General features: G+C 43.8%; 2 protein-coding genes across 16 annotated transcripts in view; one reads left to right on the forward strand and one right to left on the reverse strand.

Annotated features, from left to right (window-relative positions):
• The window catches only part of SMC1B (structural maintenance of chromosomes 1B), a 36,924-nt gene extending 35,971 nt beyond the window's left edge, over positions 1-953 (forward strand). For all 8 annotated transcript variants that reach the window (XR_014564190.1, XM_083738719.1, XM_083738720.1 and 5 more), the window contains one exon: positions 61-953. Coding sequence is in view for 7 of the 8 variants with exons in the window: in XM_083738719.1 (XP_083594845.1) it covers positions 61-186 (126 nt within the window). In the remaining variant the exon portion in view is untranslated. The remainder of the gene's footprint in view (positions 1-60) is intronic.
• A 1,361-nt stretch (positions 954-2,314) lies between these two features.
• FAM118A (family with sequence similarity 118 member A) lies at positions 2,315-19,175 on the reverse strand. Of its 8 annotated transcripts, none has more exons than XM_083738878.1 (10): positions 19,049-19,128; positions 18,509-18,693; positions 14,060-14,117; positions 12,148-12,400; positions 10,651-10,872; positions 8,222-8,350; positions 6,897-7,182; positions 5,753-5,785; positions 3,815-3,898; positions 2,315-2,927 (listed from the first exon to the last, which is right to left on the reverse strand). In XM_083738878.1, exons 3-10 carry the CDS (start codon positions 14,104-14,106, stop codon positions 2,899-2,901), a joined length of 1,083 nt encoding a protein of 360 aa, XP_083595004.1. In that variant the 5' UTR covers positions 14,107-14,117; positions 18,509-18,693; positions 19,049-19,128; the 3' UTR covers positions 2,315-2,898. The 8 variants fall into 8 exon arrangements, 7 of the variants coding, with proteins under 7 accessions (XP_083595004.1, XP_083595002.1, XP_083595005.1 ...); XM_083738876.1 differs by having other exon boundaries at positions 18,492-18,693; positions 19,049-19,090; XM_083738879.1 differs by having other exon boundaries at positions 18,633-18,693; positions 19,049-19,084.
• Positions 19,176-19,948: the final 773 nt, after the last annotated feature.

A 19,948-nucleotide genomic window follows, 5' to 3' on the forward strand; every position in this document is an offset into this window, starting at 1 on the left:
TACAGCTGCATCATTATGGCCTGGTCTGCTATGATAACTCTTGCTCTTTTCTCTCCTTAGCAAGAAGATACTATCTACAGTCAAGTCCTGAGCCTGGATCTTACTCTGTATCGAGAGTCTGATGATGAAAATGAAAGGCAACCGAAAGGCAGAAAGAGCTCTGCATTGAAATATGATACAAAGTGAATTTGTGGCTGTGGGCTTTTGTTTAACCACGGTGTGACAGGTTTGAATGTTACTGATTAGAATTCAGTATAAAACTAAATTTACATATATTTAATGTGAGAATTGGTTGTTTAGCATTATATTAATATGCTTATTCTCTGTGGAAGTTTAACTGCTAAAATTTGTAATAGTTAGACATTAGATACAGTTTCCTGATGTCTCTATCAAAAAGAAAAGCTGCTGGAGGGGCAGATGGGATTGAATGTGGAAATAGTATTAATTATTTCCCCACCATTCTGTCCCATTCCCACCCACCCACACTTTAACTTCGCCACTACCTTGAGAGGTTTCAGATAGGTATTTGCAAGCGCAAACATGTGAAAAGTCATGGGGGTGCAATCTGGAACGGAAGAATGAGTAGGTAAACACACCCTATTAGCCACTCCTCAAAGTGTGGCTCCAGCAGTGTGTTCCTGTTTAAAACAGGGTCATGACACACAACTACATGTAACATCTGCATTGGCCTGAGTTATAGTTAAAGTTTCATACTTTTTTGGTGTTTTTGATCTGATTGTTATCCTTGGTCAAACAAAGACTGGGGACTAGTAACATTAACTAATAAAAAGCATATATAGACAACTAGAACCACTGACACTGGTCACTGAAGATTATTATGCAACAGTTTCTTACACAAAATATTTCTTAGCGTTTCCATTAAATTTGTTTTGCTTGCATTTATATTTGAAAGTTGCTAAATAAACTATTCAATGTTTAGTTTCTAATTAAAACTAAGTTGTAGTCACTTCTAAGCATAGCTGCTAATATAAGTAGTAAACAGAGCTTTTTTTCATCTGGAACTCGTCAGAACTCAGTTCCAGCTCCTCTCAGGTGGGCGCCATTGCCATTCTAAGAGAATAATTGTTCATGGTGAGTTCTGGCACCTCTTTTTCTAGAAAAATAGTGGTGGTGATTACATTTTACACTGCAATTCACTATTGGTATTCTCAGAGATGCATATGTTATACACCTGCTGGGGGTGGGGGGAGAAGAATAGAAACTTTTCATGAATGCTTAGGTTCAGTAATTCTACGCTGGGTGCAGTTTCCTGATCAAGAAGTTTGTGAACTACTGTGGTCAAGCTGTCTTACTCGGTTATCTGGGCCTTCAGAAACACCCCACAGGCTGCATTACCTGCTACTTCAGTTGGAGTGCAACCCCATCTTGCAACAAGAACCACTCGCCCACAGTGCCTCCATCATGCCAGGATTCAAGCTTCACTTATTTCCCCTCATCTGTGCTAACACTGCACCCCAATAGCAGTTCAGATCCTACACAGCCTGTCCTGATTCAGATGTCTCCAAGATAGTGATATCACCTTGCCCCAAAACTCCTAATGACTGCTGCTAGTGGCTTCATATACTTATTAAATAGCTAACCACCAGGCAGTTAATCAATCTCCCAGTGCTACTTTCTGGACTTTCGAGTACAGTGGTACCTCAGGCTAAGTACTTAATTCGTTCCGGAGGTCCGTTCTTAACCTGAAACTGTTCTTAACCTGAAGCACCACTTTAGCTAATGGGGCCTCGCACTCCCGGAGCACGATTTCTGTTCCCATCCTGAAGCAAAGTTCTTAACCTGAAGCACTATTTCTAGGATAGCGGAGTCTGTAACCTGAAGCGTATGTAACCCGAGGTACCACTGTAGTGCTACTTTCAAGTACTTCTGAAGGTCCCCCAATTCCCATGGTATGGAGCCGGTCCAGGATGATACAGTGGTCAACTGTATCAAAAGCTGCAGCAGTCAAGAAGCAAGTGCAAAGTCAGAATTGCAGGGTTGGACGGGACCCCTACTAGGGTCATATCCAGCTCTGCAATGCAGGAATCTCAGTTAAAAGCTTCCATAGCAGATGGCTGCATTCCTCTTGTCATGCTCTCTGTAAAGGTCATCATATCAGGACAACTCAATCCTAGCCCTGAATCCAGATTAGAACAGCTCTCTTCCCCAAGAAGTGGGTAATTGTTGGTCAGTAGCTATTGTAACAAAGCTCCTCTACTAGTCTCATAGCTTTTACCTTCTATTTATGTCCTTTATTTTCTGACATTTTGCTAGGTTTAAAAAATATATACAGAAAACAACAAATATTTGCTCCTGGGTTTCAAATCTTTTTATTAAAATGTACATAAATTAAAAGCCCTTACTGTTCCCCACTGCAACCAAGTTTTTTTAAAACTTAGAAAATGTGCAAAACCTGTTTATATTTGCAAGGGGTAGGAGTAAGCAAAATAAAAATTACCATTACTGCTGTTCCACAAATGTTTGCACAAGAGTTCACTCTGATGGGTAGGTTCTATAGCTGTTCATGCACTTTTCTCACAACTGCCCTTGTGAGAAGATGATTTCTAATACTCACCTTTGGATTCAGACAAACGGAAACAAAATTAGTCCAATTCAAAGAAGGTAAAACGCTGTTTCACAGATTTATGTCAGAAGCTATCCTTTTGCAGTATTTCTTTGCTGAGGTAGTTGCAAATTGGTTAATGGATACCCTTAAAATGTACATATCCTGAATCAGTGTACAAGTCTGTAATAGAAAATCCATTCCTAAACAATTCTTACTAAACAATGCATATAAATTTAAAGGGTCCTCTTGGCCGCTGTTGGAATCCTTATCCGTGATATAATCAGATGCCACACTCATCGTAGACCACTGTTGTTCAAGTTACATTCTTGTATTCAGAGAGGGGCAACATCTTCGACACTACCTGTTTTTGAAAAAAAGTGTTTTCAAATTGAAAAAATATTATTTTCTTTTATCTAGACAAATTATAGAAGCAATGGGTATGCACAGGTGCCAGGAAATTCTGCCTCTAGTTCTAAAAGCAGCTGTTTTAAAACTTTGGCAGAAAGGAAACTGCCTTGTAGCATTTCAGGTAGATGCTGATGCTCTTCTAAGGAGCAGTTTATCATCTCGTTGTGGATGACAAAAGCCCACACTTATGCTGAGATACAAACCTAATTCATAATTTATTTATCCCTTTATATGCAGAGAAATCTGTTTCCATCAAGATAGCTCACATCATCAGCAGCAGTTGGAACCGACTAAGATCTCTCTAAACATCTCCAGATTAGGAAATGACTTCAGAGTTTGTATATGCACAAGTTCCCCAATTGGTTCTAGATTGCTGGCACGCCACTCCCCTGTTTATATGGCAAAAATAAGATTCCCCACCTCTACCACAGAAATAAACATAGCAAGCTGTTGATCCAGGCAGGAGAGTGTTTATGAAATCTGCACAAGGATTCCCCCCCCCCCCACCCCCGGTAACTATTTTGGCATTTCAAGCCACACTTTTATTCTCAAAATGACCATTTTGGGGTCTTACAGTAATAAACAAATATTTATTTAACCCAAATTAGGACTTGCTGATAACTAAGATGCAGTGCAACGTTCCCCATGGTGTGGCATGACTCTAGGCACATGTTCTTGAAAATATCAGCTGCATGCCTCATGACACACTATTTTTACACACCATGCATTTATTTAATTCTGTTTACAGACTCAGAAATATGTGCTATGCACTGTTTGTAGGATTGGAAACAATGTCCCCTTGAAAATAAAAATAAATGTCAAGTAACGGCTTAGAATTACCATTATCTGCAAGCCTTGGTCTCTTAAGTTGGTCATTACTGCTCTCCCCTAGCCGTCTCTTGGCACAATCCACGCAAGATGTTCCTGTGAGAACAAACAGTATTACAAAATCGTACACATGTAGGGGACATAAGGATTTTCATGAAAAGACTGGCTCCAACTAAGAACGTATTGAACTCTATAGAATTCACATCATAATCCTGTGCCGTGTGCCAGATGTAGGTAACCATTGTGGATGGAGGTTTGCATTCACCATTGGATAACCCTTCGGGGGTCGCACCAGCAGAGGTAGAATTTGCACCTGCATCCATTCGGCTGCGCATCTACTTTTTTTTCCTTTGCTGCTGCTGCCCAAACTGGTGGGGTTGGGGGCTTTTTCAGGTCCCTGAACCTGGGGGGTTAACCAGTTACAAAAGGTATGCCAGAGTGGAGATTTCCCTGCTGAAATGAATTCATGCCCATTCTGGGCCCCAGAGGCCTGATCTGGCCTCCTAAGACCCCAGATAAAGTAGGCAGGAAACAGGAGTGGGCAGAGAAGGTTAATGTCCAGATTGCCCCCTCCTAACTTGATCTGCACAGGTTAGCTGAGGGGCTGGCCATACACACCGCTGACAGGCATGCCCCAGAGGATTTTCCCCTTTGAATAGAAAAATGAGATGCTTGTTTCAAGTATTTTGTTTGACCAGGTTTTATACAATTGTAACTGTTTGAAGTGGTACCTCAAAATCCAAAGGAAAATGTGTTAAAATTGTGGCTGTGCACAAAAGAAACACACAAATCACCCTTCAGTGGTATTACTATAGGGTTCTCCTGACAGGCACAACTTTGAGGTAGCCTTCCAGTGCTCCTGACTTAAGCACTACGATGCCGAAACAAAATCTCTGAGAAACACCTATACATTTACTGCTTGCAAAATTAAGAGCTTACTGCACAAAACAAATAAGCCATAAACCAAAATAAATAAACCATGATAAAAGTTTACAAAACAAACCCTATTATGCCAAGGCAAAGTAGATAATGTATTCAAGCACCCCCCCTCACTTTATCAGCTCATAGGCTGAGGTGAGTCCTTGGCCATTTTCTTCCTTGCTTTCAAATGAAATGAAAGTGAGACCAAACAGGTACAAAATCATCCTCTTTTCTTTGGCCCCTAAGGACTTAGTTTTTCTAGCACAGCAATATTCCACGCTTTAGTGTACCAAGTAGTAAGAATGGCTCAATTTCCCCCAAATTGCAATGGTTGTTCTAGCTGCTATAAAGGTAAATGTACCCCTGCCCGTATGGGCCAGTCTTGACAGACTCTAGGGTTGTGCGCTCATCTCACTCTAGAGGCCAGGAGCCAGCGCTGTCCGAAGACACTTCCGGGTCACGTGGCCAGCGTGACAAGCTGCATCTGGCGAGCCAGCGCAGCACACAGAACGCCATTTACCTTCCCGCTAGTAAGCGGTCCCTATTTATCTACTTGCACCTGGGGGTGCTTTCGAACTGCTAGGTTGGCAGGCGCTGGGACCGAGCAACGGGAGCACACCCCGCTGCGGGGATTCGAACCGCCAACCTTTCGATCGGCAAGTCCTAGGTGCTGAGGCTTTTACCCACAGCGCCACCCGCGTCCCGAGCTGCTATAAGAAGGTGCTATATCAACTCTTTATCATGCAAATGTTTGTTAAATTTGTCAATTATAAATAAAACCACTAACTGAGAAGTTGGGGAAATGTGACAGTTTAAGATCTTATCAACTTCTCTGAATACTATTGCCAGAGAGAGGGTTTATTATTATTATTTTACTGTTGTTGTTGTAAAACAGAATATAATTGCCCGAACATTCAAACTAGCACATAATTTTACATGGGTGCAAAATCATACTATCCCAGTTCTTCCCAAGACCCACCCCAACTGAATATTACAAGGCTTACTTTCAAATTAAAAAATGTACTTAACCCAAAAGTGTTGTACTGTCCACCCGATCTGTATCTGGAGAAAGAATGAAAACTATGTCATGAACAAGATAGGATAGAATTTAGCTACATTCACTTTTCAGAGTTGCTAATAAACAAGGTTGCATCAAAGGCTAAATGCACAGAGACATCTCATCTAGGACATTATTCACATGCGACTCTTTGCACACACAATATTATATAATGTAATATTCCTATATTATATAAAGTGGTAAGTTTCTCCATGGAGGCAAACCACAAATAATGATTTACATTTAACTTGTGCTTTTACAGGTCCAAGAGTCTACATCCTCAGTTCTGCAGTACTGTATCGTGATAATATTTCCATGACAGAGTAGTCTAGATACTCTTGGGATAAGAGAAAACAGCTCTTCTTCCTAGAACTACTGGGCCAAAGATGGGATAGGGCAGCATGTGGGCCACCTTCTTGAAAATGGGATATTTGCCCAGTGGCAATACTTATTAACATGTATATTTTGCTGTATCCCAGGCCTTCCAAAATAAAAGAGCAAAACATTGTAGTACATGTGAAAAGCATCTTGGGGTCTTAGTAGACCACAGGCTTAACAAGAGTCAACAGTGTGATACAGCAGTAGCAGCAAAACAAAACAAAACAAAACTCATGCTATTCTAAGCTGCATCAACAGAAGTCTAGTGTCCAGATCAAGGGAAGTCACAGTCCCACTTTATTCTCCCTTGGTCAGACCACACCTGGAGTTCCATGTCCAGTTCTGGGCCCCACAATTTAAGAAGGATATTGAAAAGCTGGAAGGTGAGCAGAGGAGGGTGACCAAGTTGATCAGGGGTCTGGAAACCAAGCCTTATGAACAATGGTTGAGGGAACTGGGTATGTTTAGCCTGAATAAAAGGGATCATAGATCTATAATTCTATGATTTGGCTATCATTTCCATGATTGTTATAGGTAGTACAGAAACAAGGGATGGTGGTTGCCACAGACTATTTTACAGATGAATGTGGCATCAGAAGCATGAGGTTTCACACACATATTTAAAGCAATACCCTTTATTCCAGAAATAGATGAAACTAAAAACCACTGGTATATGGAGAAGAGAAAAAATGTTTTGACACAACATTACACACACACACACACACACACAGACAGTACCTGGACTCCTCTGTTTGCAGATCTGAGTGGAAAGATCTTGAACATACTCCGGGAAACTTTCAAAGCAATTTCCATAGGATACCACTTTTATTCCATGTAGGAGCATATCTGCCTGGAGTTTAAAAAACTGGTCTTCATTTTCTTTAAGCACCAGCATATAATGTTCTAGATCCACCTTATTTTTGACAGTGTACAGAAAGAGGGCCTGAAATATCTGATCACGCAGGGTTTCTCCACAGCCCACAAACAAAAATGATTTTGTCCGGTACAGGTTCTGCAGAGCCTCCTGTTAAGAACAAGTAGTTCCTAAGTCAACATTTAGTCACATATAAGATAATTGTTTAATTGTAAGGCAGCCTGGGCTCATAAATGGCCCCTTTCCTGATTGATAGTGGGCCAAAATTGCTTCCAGGTAAGGAAGTTTCCAAACACTTAAGACAATAGGTTTTCCTTCAGGCTGTCACTGCCACAAATGACTAATAACTGTACATTTGGGCTAGTAATTTTTTTGCAAGTTAGTAATTTGATGGGTTTATTACAAGGCTCTAGATAACTTAACTATTTGCACTTTTATGCCCAAGGAATTCGGTAGTATAACCAGTTGTTACTTTTCAAAATATACACATATATTAGAAATATTTTTGTTAAGATGTCATGATCAAGAGGTTGCTGAGCCACTGTCTGCATCCACTTAATTAGAATTTCATTAGAATATTATATAGTGGTAAGAATGGGTTCAAATCCTTCCTCAGAAAAAGAGTAGCCTATAGCATGACCAAACTCACATAGCTTTTGTAAAAACTACATATATAACAAATATGGGTGCAGAATGCAGCCCTGAGTTCCACCCTCTCACACTGTGCACATCTGCACTTCATCAAGGAGTGACGCACACACTGGAATAAGTATCAGAAAAAGTTATTTTAACAGTTCAAAATACAGTAGGCCTGCAGTTTACATGGGGGTAATGCTCTGGGGATCATGCCTAAAGTCAAAATCACACATGGTCAAAACTCATCGGGTTCAATGGCGGATGGAATTACTAAAGTCATTCCCCCCCCCCCCCAAACCCTGCAACTTTTTTAATTTGTTCCTGCATGTGTGAAGCTGAATGTACACAAGTTCAATGTGGGCAAGTTGTGGGCTTATTGCACAAAATTCCTCCTCACACACAAAAATATGTATCATATTAAATGATACAACATGGAGGCCACGGAAGGCAAGCTCCTGTCCCCAACAAGAGAAATATGCTTTTGAAGCACTTCCTGATTTATAGGCGACATAACTTGAAAGAGAAGAATCTCCTGGTTTCAGGGTGCACATACCATCACCTCAGGGTCTTGAGTAACATCCTTATATCCTGAGGGATCCAACACCATTCCACAGGGATCAGCATAGAGGCCGTGAATGTGAAGCACTCCATATTTGACGTGTCCTTTTGCCCATTGAAGAACCTGGAGAGAGCCAAACAGTTTATTAATACCGCCAGGCATGAGGCAGAAAGGGGCCGTGCCTCAAAAGGGACATGTGATTTATACATTTTGGTGACAGTACTATCACTTCCCTCATTTACTTAAAAAAAAAAACCAAATCTGGAAAAGGAACCCACCTAAACTGCAGGCTGCAGCATTCACACATATTTCATTTGCTACCTGTTGAAGGCTTGCCGTTCTTGAGAGAATTGTCTAGGCTGCAACATGGCATTTGAGAGCGAAGTTTCAAATTATTAAATGCAGAACAATATTTTGCAATCATGCAAATTCTACAATGGTATCATTTCAAACAAAATGGGGGAGGGGATAATCTGCAAATCAAAATATACGTGTTTATTTTCCTTTTCTATTTTTTAAATGGAAAAATACAGCAATGTTCTAGAAAACAATAGGGTGAAAATGTATCCACCAATCCAGCTACCTTCTACAGAAAAATGTCAGTACAAGTAATCCACTTATAGCCATTCAGATGGGCAACAGAATATTGTCAACCATGCCACTTTCTTAACCAGCTGTTTCAGTTTACCTGGGGCTTTCAAAACACCCTGTGATTTCACAGCTGACCTTTATTTCTGCTGCAAAACATGCTGGATCCCTTGCGCTGCTATTCGTTTAGTTGTTATGATGTTATAGCAAGTCTTGGGTCTCATACCTGACTGCTTTGGGGTAATATAACACCACTGGATCCCACATTCACAAGTCCATGGGCTCCTACTGGCTTGCTTAAAGAGTACGGAAATGCACTAATATAATAAGCTTTCCTAATTTGCTGCCAAATAGGTTTTCTAAAAAAAAAAAAAAACAAACCTGCCAGTGGTTATGCTACACATAGCTGAAAACAGAACACTCCAGTACAACTAGACTAAACATTTTTGTTTTTAGAGAAACACTGTATGTCTAGTTAACATTTTAAAGATGAAGAATTTTCCGCCCACAGTTAAAAAAATGCATTATTCAAAATAAAAGAACAATGACGAAGAACAACCTTGGGCTACTTCCTGCCCCTGCAAATGCAAGCTCCACTGAAAGAAATTTCTCAGGCTGCTCTCATTCATTTCAATTAAAGTTGTGGGAATTGCAAAAGTGTTTGCAATTGCATTCTGTAAACACAGAGTGGAGGTGGGCAGCTGGTCTTATCTAGCATTGGAGTGAAACAGTGACAGGACCAAATATCACGAAAAGCCATTTTGCCAATTCAACACATTTACTTGGAAGTGAGTAACTTACATGCTGAACTCAATAGGGCTTACAGTGGTACCTCAGGTTACATATGCTTCAGGTTACAGACTCTGCTAACCCAGAAATAGTGCTTCAGGTTAAGAACTTTGCTTCAGGATGAGAACAGAAATCGTGCTCCGGCGGCGCGGCAGCAGCAGGAGGCCCCATTAACTAAAGTGGTGCTTCAGGTTAAGAACAGCTTCAGGTTAAGTACGGACCTCCGGAACGAATTAAGTACTTAACCTGAGGTACCACTGTACTTCTGATTCAACATGCATCTCTCTCCCACCCCTGGCACACGCACGCACACACAAATACAGCATGGGACACTTTTTGTACCTTTGGATTTCTGCAGGGCATTCAATGTTTGTATTTTAAAAATCCAGAGCATTTCGGCTTGCTCAGACCACCTTCTTCTTGCTCTCAGATCGCCTTCCAGATCACCTCCCCTCGCTATCAGACCACCTCACCTTGCTTAGCCAATCTTCCGTTTGCTCTCAGGTCACCTCTGCCCACTCTCAGACCAGCTTCCCTTTGCCCTCTGTGCTCTTTATAGGCCTTCTCTCACCCTCCGACTCTGACGCCGCCAAAACACTCTCCCAGAGTGAGTGCAATGGCTGATTGACATGCTTCTACAGTGTATTTGATTTTCCCCAATTTTTCCGACATATTCATTTATATAAGATCGCATTTATGGTTGGTCATGTAAGTAAAGTGAGCTAAGTTGTGGGCTTACTGTATATTCAGCTGCTTTCAATAGCAAAAGAGACAGACAATTATTATGTCAACAGTAATTCCTAGTTCGCCAATATCCAAGAACCAATTAGAGCAGGACTTTCAGGTGAAAAAAATTGCAGCTGCTCTGATTCTGTACCCCCAAATAAAGCCATTTTACCTCTGAAATACAGCTCAAACCGAAACAGTTGACTTTGAGGTGGATGAGCCACCCTGAAATATATGGATGAAGGGTGGTATATGAATTTAATAACCACCACCTGATAAACTGCCCTTGTTAATTTGGTACAGCAGTAGTCTTAGCATACCTTGTCCTTATCCTTTAAGTCAAGAGATTCCATTGGTTTACTCTGCTGCTGACCAAAGATTTCAAGTAAGTTGTCATAGTTTGTGGTCAGCACCATAGTGCCTCTCTCCATTAGCCGAAGAATTGACTGCAGAACAACAGGATTCTGAATGTGTTGCTCCAAGTTATCAAAAACTTCCATTAGGCAGTCCTGAAAAAAGTTTGGCTTGGCATCTCCGGTGCGCTGCGAGAGGAAAGAGAAGCACAGAAAGGAAGACATCTATGTAGAGGCCTTTGACAGCAAAATAAAAACCGTGAAAGCATCAAAATTCACGAAGGATAAAGCTATCAACACCTAGTGGCCCTGTTGGCTCTATTTTACCTTCCCGGTCAGAGACGCAGAGCCTCTGAGTATCGGTTGCTGGAAATCACAAGTGGGGAGAGTGCTGTGTTCAGGTTCTGCTGGTGAGCTTGTCATGGACATCTGGTTGGTTGCTGTGAGAAGAGGATGCTGGATGAGACAATCCTTTAGTCTCATACAGCAGGCTCTTCTTATTTTCTAATAGTGCTCATTTACATTACCACAAAGCCTGCACCATCTGTAGACTAGCGGCCATGTCTTCTAGTCTGCCAAGGTCTCAACCACTCTGCTGAAGTTGAGGTTGTGAGTACACAACTTGCTGTAGTTGAGGATGAGGGGATATCAGAAGGCTGCGCATTATGCTACTCTACAAAAAGTGTCCCCCCCCCCCCGGGGACAGTAAATAGTAACTGCATGCCAGGATAACTTTTGCATCCTGGTGGAACTGTAACCACTCTCCTGAACCATTTCAAATAGCCCCTGCTTCGCAACATGCCTTCCCCAATTTGCCCTGTGCGAACAGGATGGTGTAAAAATGCAAAAATGGAGAAACTGCCAAATAGCTTGAAGCAGGGCATGGAAAAGACCCACTTAAGCCCAAGTAGTGACTTAAAGAGGCTAGTGCCAGTGATTCAGTACTGAAGTCCAAATCTAAGATTTCTTGGTTGCCTTGAACCTGAGCAGGAACCAAACCCCTAATCACAAAAACTGGTTCAAAAGCAATAGTTCAATAAACAGGTCAGGACAGGAGGGACCTTAGAAGGGCCCCTCTCTTTCTCCGTCTTCCAACAGAAAGGCAGGCAAAGCTGGCCTAAGTATACAAGGTCAGCTACCTTACATCCAGTGCTATTTTTCTAGAAAAAGAGGTGCTGGAACTCACCATGAACGCCTCCCTTGTTCTCTTACAATAGCAATGGCGCTCACCTGAGTTGCCTGAACTCACCTGAGAGTTGCCTGAAGTTCTGGTGTTTCCTCAAACTTGGGTCTCCAGCTGTTGGACTACAACTCCCATCATCCCTAGCTAGCAGGACCAATGGTCAGGGATGATGGGAGTTGTACTTCAACAACAGCTGGTGACCCAAGTTTGAGGAAACACTATTGTATGGTAATAATGCACGTCCAATATTGTTTGTTGCAAAGTTATAGATATGTGCTTACCGGCGACATCTTTCTGATGAGGTCATGTGCAACCACAAGCAAGTCTCGCTCTTTGACCACTTTTTTGCGGAATTCAGCCACATCGCCCGGGTGTAGCACCTCCAGCTGATCTGCGGCTTCAATGACGGCTTCAATGCAGCTTCGCCAGGAGCACAAGGCTGGAATTCCTGGTGCTACAGCAGCACTCACTCCCGTTCCAATCACTAGCAGGAGGTCTTGGGGCTGCTTCCGCACAAGGCTTTTTAAAAATTTCCTGGGGAGTAGAAGTCAAGCAGAAATTCTATTTATGGCCACAGCTGACATAGCCATATTTTGTTAATCAACGGCATAACACATTAATTAATCAACCTTTTCTTTTGGAACTCGGTAGAGGTTCTCAATATGGTGTCCATGGTTCTCCCTCTCCTCCCCCATACAACCTTGTGAGGTAGGTTAGGCTAAGAGATGGTGACTGGCCCAAGGTCACCCAGTGAGCTTCATGGCTGAGTGGGGATTCAAACCCTGGTCTCCCAGGTCCTAGTCCAACTCTCTAGCCATTATGTTACAAGAAAGGAGATTCCAACTAAACACATGGAAAAACTTTCTGGTAGTAGGAGCTGTTCAACAGTGGAACAGTCTCCCTTGGGAGGTTGTGGACTCTCCTTCCTTGGAGGCTTTTAAGCAGAGCTGGGGTGGGCATCTGTCATGGATGCTTTAGCAAAGATTCCTGCATTGCAGGGGTTGGACTGGATGACCCTTAGGGTCCCTTCCAACTCTACGATTCGATTATCACAGATGCCAGGCATCAACTGGGTTCCTTTAAAATCAGGAACCCTTTAATTAACTGTGGAAGGGAACTTAGCTGAACAGGACTGAAAGGGTGGAAGCAGCTTTAGTGTGGAAGAAATTGCAGTTCCTCATCCAGCCAGTGTGGTGTAGTGGTTAAGAGCGGTAGTCTCGTAATCTGGGGAACTGGGTTCGATTCCCTGCTCCTCCACCTGCAGCTGCTGGGTGACCTTGGGCCAGTCACACTTCTCTGAGGTCTCTCAGCCCCACTCACCTCACAGAGTGTTTGTTGTGGGGGAGGAAGGGAAAGGAGAATGTTAGCCACTTTGAGATTCCTGAAGGGGAGTGATAAAGCGGGATATCAAATCCAAATTCTTCTTCTTCTTCTTCTCTTCAATCAGTACAATCTCCCAGAGTGTGCACTGCCTCAAGCTCACAGAAGAGGCACAACAGATGTATAATAAATAATAATAACAAATAAGAATAAGAATAAGATATTGGTAGTCGTATGTATGCTTTCATATTTCTAGGAAAATACTTTTTATGGGGAAGATTTAGATTTGGTTCACATTTAAAGCCCCGTTTATCAAATCCACATTCTCTGAAACAGTTTGAAAAGCAAACAAAGCCAACCTTCAAAGAGCACACACACACACCCCATGATTCGTGATATATTGCCAGGTCAAAAATTATGAAACCGCTATCACGATCTGGACTTCAAACTGGTTTTGGATGATATATCGATATATTTCCCAGCCCTAAAAATAACATGCAAAAATGCATCACATTTGGGGGAAATGCTTGCAAAATGTATACATTAGTCAAAACTGCACACAAAAATGTGTTTATCAGAAGAAATGTGCACAAAAAATCTGACCAATTTTCATGAGCATTTAAAAAAATGCAAACTGCTACAGAAATATGGACAACAGAATTTAAGATTCATAAAATGAGAAACTGAGGGAACCGACTATGAGAGATGTTTCCATTCCTACTTTTGGCACTTATAAAATGTAAAAGAGCATTCTCCACACAGAATTGTTGTGGATATAAAATGGAGAGGCTGTTCTAAACATTAAAAGTATCAGCAATAATCCTCATGTACCTAAAAGCTTTCTTTAAAAAGGGTTTAAAGAGTTGTTTTCACCTTGATTTTTGTTCACTTCTATTTGTAGCTCTTTCAGCTGAATCCATTTCCCCAGCTCCTGTGAAAAAACAATGCAAGGATTCAATAGACTAATTACAGCTGACACATTAATCAACTTTATCAATATATTAACACATTTTGGACCAATAAAAAAATTGGCTCCAATTAATCGGGTCAACTTCCCGCCCGCTATACTTGCAGGAATCAAGCCAGCCTCTGTTAGGTCACAGCACTCAGCCAGAATGATGGGGTGGACATGAAAGGAACCCTGGCATATTTTGCAGAGACCGCAGCAGCAAGAAAACAGGTTCCACTTGCAACCCTTCATTGTTCAGTATCCTCAAACTGCCACAGCCTACTCTTGAGGAGCCATGGCAACCTAATTTGTCTTCCAGAGAATCCCTTTCTGCTGCCGTGGCTTTTGGACCATCGGGGCGCCCCCTTGGTTCACAGGGTTCTTCCTAGACTTACTGGGTCTGTCAGCGCACCAGGCATACTGAATGTGCACCCCAGGAGCATTCCCCACGCTCTCCTGCAGGCTGCACCTTGCAAGGAGCAGATCAGCAAAAGGGGAGGGAGAAACAAGCCGTGTTCACTTTCAGAGACATTTGCCTGCCCCTGCTGAACTTCTTACTAGCCGGTCCCTGGGAAGCTTCTGAGAGGGACCCCATGCAAGGTCACCCATGAGGCAAGGTGAGGCAGAATCCTTCAGGGCAGCCGATCCGGCCTCCAATGACTGCATCACCTGCTGTTGCCACAGTGGCAGCAATGGCTGCAGCCCGCTCCTTGGAGGCTGGATCTACAGTCTCCTCGGAGCGGGGCCCCCTGCCGCCACCAATGCTGCCCCTACAGTGGTCTCCCTGCCACTGACCTCCTGGCCATAGCTGTCAACCTTCCCTTTTTTTGCGGGAAATTCCCTTATTCCAGCGCCGTTTCCCGCTGCAACCCGGATTGTTAGATATCCCTTAGACTGTCCCCGGGACAGGGGAGGCTGCTGATCCCTTATTTTCAAATCTGAAAGTTGACAGCTATGCACCTGGCCCAGGGCAGGGCCTGACATAAGAACTGCGGCTGCTCCCACCCAGGAGGACTCCCCTGCTGAGCGCCTGAGCGCCCAGTCCTGCCACTCACCCCCTGGCTCAGGGAGGGACAGCTGCCGCTGGTGTTGCTGGGCAGGGGGGGCTCCGTTGGTTGGTTGGTTGGTTGCTTGCTTGCTTGCTTGCTTAAACTGCTGTTATTTTTTGCCTATGTCATTTTAAACTGTGATATTAATGCTGTATTCTTCGTTTTAGATTTTATGTGGAAATTGTTTCCCATTTGGTTGTGTCTTTCTTTGATGTGGTTTATTTATTGTTTATGACTTTTGTAATTATGTAAATCTTGTCATGCTGTAAGCCACCTTAGCATTTTTTTTTAAACTGTGGAAAGGTGGCCTACAAATAAAATGATGATGATGATGATGATGATGATGATGATGAGTAGGAGGTGCTGCTGGTCTCCTCAACCCCCAGGAAAAAAATGGCAGGGGCTGCCCTCTGAAGACTTTACAGTCCCCTTGTCCCCAATGTTGGTCTTTACACCCTCTCCCTTCAGGGGGACACCATTTGGGGGTTTGCCTCAGGTGCCAGAATGTCCTGGGCTGGCCCTGACCCCACAAAATGCAGTTTGGAAGCCCTGTTTTTCTCAGAGGGAGCCTGATCCAGACCCACCAGTGATCCTCAGGGCCACATCCTGCTCCCTTGCCTCTCCTCCCCAAGGATGCCTGGCCTTCTGGTTGGAGTAAAAGCGGCCAGGAGATAATAATACAAGGGGGGAAGAAGGAGGGACGGACTTCTTCCTTTGACGGGAAAGGGCCAGCTGAGAAAAGGTTAATGTTTAATCAAGGAAACAAACAGAAAATGGAGTAAGAGAGGAAAGATCATTTAAAGAGAATTAAGTGAAGATAAAAGGACCAGGAAGGAAGGATTAAAGAAGCTGGTGGGATGGGGTGGAGATAAGGCGAGTGGAGTGAGGAGAAGTTACAGGGGGTGGGTAAAAAACTTTGGGTGTGGGGATAGGGGAATATTACAAAGAAAAGAACCCTTATCCACTTAGACTGAGCACCCAGATCAACAAATGCTGCCTAAAATGGTGTGTGGGTGTGTGGCCATAATATCTACCGAACAAAAATGCCTGTTCTTAGTTTAAGGAAAGCTGAATAACAGAACTCCTTGCCACAAGGAAGACGCTGTGCCAAAGAATTCAGAAATTTCCATATATGGATTACTAGAAGATGAAGTCAGAAATTGCCAGCTGGTTGTGCCAATGTCTGTCTCCATCTGACACCATTTTGTGACTGGCTCTGCCTAGGCAGCACGGGGGGGGGGGGGTCTGGTGCCCCTCAGTAATTTCCGGCCATCTCAAGTGGACTCTGGGAGTAGAAAGTCTGAGAACCTCTGCACTACAATATAGAAACATATTGACCTGGAAAATGGAAAGTAACCTAAAGGGCATGTAACTGTTTTGTGCAGAGGAATTTATAGCCACTCCCAACACCCACACGTCAATGTGTATCATGTGGGGTCACTACTTGTACTTCAGCAGTGTCCTTGTGCCTTTAATAGCTCCATGCCAGATGAAGACCAGCCTCCAAAACCTTTCCCATCACTGGTCTGTATGCTAGGAAAAGCTTCACTTGCTAAATTTGTGTTTCGTTACACTGGTGTTAAATTGACACAAGGGCCTTCCAGGGGAAAAAGTTGACAACCATAATATGGAATATTTATTTACCTGTGGCTAAACCACTTTGGGATTTATGGGGGGGGGGGGTTTACAATCAAGAGGTGTATAAATTTTATGAAATAAAGTAAACCAATTCCTCACTGATCTCTCAAGAAAACGTCACTCCTCAATAAATGCTTAGACCAAAGTCCTAACTACACACACTTGAAGGGAATTAAATGAACAGGAGTTAATTTACTGACATTTATAATCCCTAATGAATGGTAATCACTTCTGAATAAACATTATTGAAAATAAAGGAGCAAATACATTTAGGATTGAGGTGCCAGTCATGATGTCCTGTTGTTGAGGCCTTCATTTTATGTTTTTTCTCATAACACACACTTCATAAATTGATCACAATGAGCTAAGTACATGCCCATTATTACCTCATTGCTTCTTACTGTTCCAATACCTAACAAGTGCAAACCAGTCTTTCATTCTATCCAAAACAACCCCAAAGAAAATCTCTACATTAAACTTTCATTTCAATTAAATTAGTTAGCAGGTTTCTAACAATGCTAGAAGCCAGACTGACCATTGTATTCACACACAAAACCACCCCACAGACATTGCTTCATCCTGTTCCCTATCTGGCACAGAAACAGCTGTTTTGCCTGGCGAGTAAAAATAGCAGACATTAGAGGTGCTATTTTGACCAATGACCGGCTGTTAGTTGATCTCAAGCAAGGCTCTCTGGTGTCTCATCGCTAAGCTCTGGTGTCACAGCTACCAGGACAAAGATGTCAAGGCAAAGTAAAAAATATCCGGAATTGCACCTTAAGGAAGCAGAAACAAATAAGCAGTACAGTAGCTGGATTGAAATGTGTGTCCTCCTTCGCCTCAAGGGATGAAGACACAATGAGGTGCAAAAGAGAAAGGGAGACAGCTGACACACTGCGCTCACTAGAGAAGCGGAAGGCAAAGAGGCCACCCAAAGAGAAGAAGAACAGGCGGATGGCGTTTCAGATGACATTTTCTTATGGGTTCAGTTACAGATAGGTAACCGTGTTGGTCTGCCATAGTCAAAACAAAAAATTTTTTTTCTTCCAGTAGCACCTTAAAGACCAACTAAGTCAGTTCTTGGTATGAGCTTTCGTGTGCATGCACGTATCTGAAGAAGTGTGCATGCGCACGAAAGCTCATACCAAGAACTGACTTAGTTGGTCTTTAAGGTGCTACTGGAAGAAAAAAAAAATTATTTTCTTATGGGAGAAGACCTAAGGGGAAAGTGCCAGTAGCTAAACTCAGTGGGTGCAGTGAAAGTGGATTAAAGGATTCTGTCTCTTTAGCGCAACAAATCCACTTCGTTGCTGTTGTTTTTTAAAGGAATCTGGACTTTTTGCAGTTTGGAAAGTGGCAGGGGAATGCATTGACAAGTGTGGGACGAACAAATGGCTAATGAGAAGCCATCGAACAGCTCAGCAATGGCTGGATATAATCTAAAATCCACGTAAGCTTTGTGTAAGCAAATCAGAAGGAATGCTCAATGAAGAGGGGCCAAAGAACAGTGAGAGTTTGAGGCTGAAAAGCAGGGTTCAAATTGAAGAAGAGAAAATTACAGCAAGAATAACATAGTGGAGCCGGGGCAAAAAGGGAGAAAGAGAACCCCCCCCCAGCACCCCCACCCCCAATACGCATAAAACAACAGCCACAAGGTTCTCTTCCTTACGTATTTCAAGTACACACCAAAACCTTCTTCCCATCTCACTCAGTTATATATATAAGCAGAGTCCTTTCCTGTTCCGTATGGCTGAGCGCATCGCAGCAAGCAGAAATCCCGCAGGTTCTGTTGCTGGAGGAGAGGCTTCACCTGTTGAACGCCTGCCTGACCATTCTTGTCGGGGGGGGGCGGGCGGGGAAGACCAGTCAAGCTACAAATGTCACCGAGACAGAATGACTTGGATTGCTCCCTGTGCGGATAGAGAAGAGGAGCCTCGGCGGCCGAGGGGGCTTGGGGGGGGGGGCGCGGAGGGGCCCGGCTTGGAAGCGAGCGATGCTTCCCAAGGCGCGGAGCGTCAAGGCACGGAAATCCGCCCCCGCGCCGGGCTGGTCGCCGAGGAAGAGGCTCCTTCCAAGGCAAGGCGTGCGCATTATGGGATGGAGAAATCCTCGCCATTTCCTCTCCCACCGGCGCGCGCGCCCGGCTTGCCCAGGGAGGCGCCACCCCAAGACCCCCAGCGCTCCGGGGCCCCCGCCCGCAACTGCTTCCCCGGCCCCCCGACCCACCGACCCTGACCTGGCGCCGCCGCCGCCGCCGCTTCCTCGGTCTCCCTTCGGGCGCAAGGCGAGGCCGAGCCCCTGCTCCCGCCGCCGGCGCCGAAGAAGGAGCGAAAGGGGCTGGGCTCCTCCTCCGGCTCCTCCTTCCTTCCTGCCATCCTTCCTTGGCTCCTCCAGGCTGCAGAAACGGCGCCGCTTTGCGCCTGCGGTCCTCAAACTTTCCTCTGCGGTCCTCCCTTTCCGAAGGAAAACTTGCTCGCGCCACGCCGATTCTTTTATTGGCAAGAAGAACTGCAAAGGGGAACAAAAAGAAGCAACTCCGAGCAGTGCTTGATTTATAACATAGAACACACAGCTACCTTCTAATATTGTAATAACAAATTTAAGCTCTGATAGATATAGATATAGATATAGATATAGATGATATAGATATAGATGATATAGATATAGATATAGATATAGATATAGATATAGATATGTGGACCACATTTCTGGAGCAGCACAGGAAGACCGCCCTGAAACCATTTTGACTCCCAAAGTGACCAAATGTTTTCTCTGCAAGGAGGGAGGGGGCGAGGGAACTTTTCCATTGTCTCAGGAATTGGGTAATCACCATCTCAAAGGAATGGCCAGACTCCAGGAAAGGAAATCAGATAAGGCATTATCAGATAACCTGGCAGCCAGGAAAAACAACAACAGTCAAATTTCTGTAATGGTAGGTATGATGTTTGTGGGGCAGTGGCGTAGCGTGGGGGTGCAGGGGGGGCCGGCCGCACCGGGCGCAACATCTGGGGGTTAGGGTTGGGGGGCGCAAATCCACGGGTTAGGGGGCACAAATTACTTGCCTTGGGACTTCCGGAGGCGGCGCAAAACAGCAATGGCGGTCCTCTTTACTTTGTGAAGAGGGGC

This window comes from Podarcis gaigeae, assembly GCF_964106915.1.
Source record: "Podarcis gaigeae genome assembly, chromosome: 5".
Lineage (NCBI taxonomy): Eukaryota > Metazoa > Chordata > Lepidosauria > Squamata > Lacertidae > Podarcis > Podarcis gaigeae.

Coding starts and splice junctions, on each gene's coding strand:
- FAM118A (XM_083738876.1), bottom strand. CDS start 18,525: ATGGGAAGAAGGTTTTGGTGTGTACTTGAAATAC. Junction 8,351..10,650: donor ACTTAAAGGATAAGGACAAG/GTATGCTAAGAC, acceptor GGCTCTCTCCAG/GTTCTTCAATGGGCAAAAGG. Junction 7,183..8,221: donor CTCAAGACCCTGAGGTGATG/GTATGTGCACCC, acceptor TGTTCTTAACAG/GAGGCTCTGCAGAACCTGTA.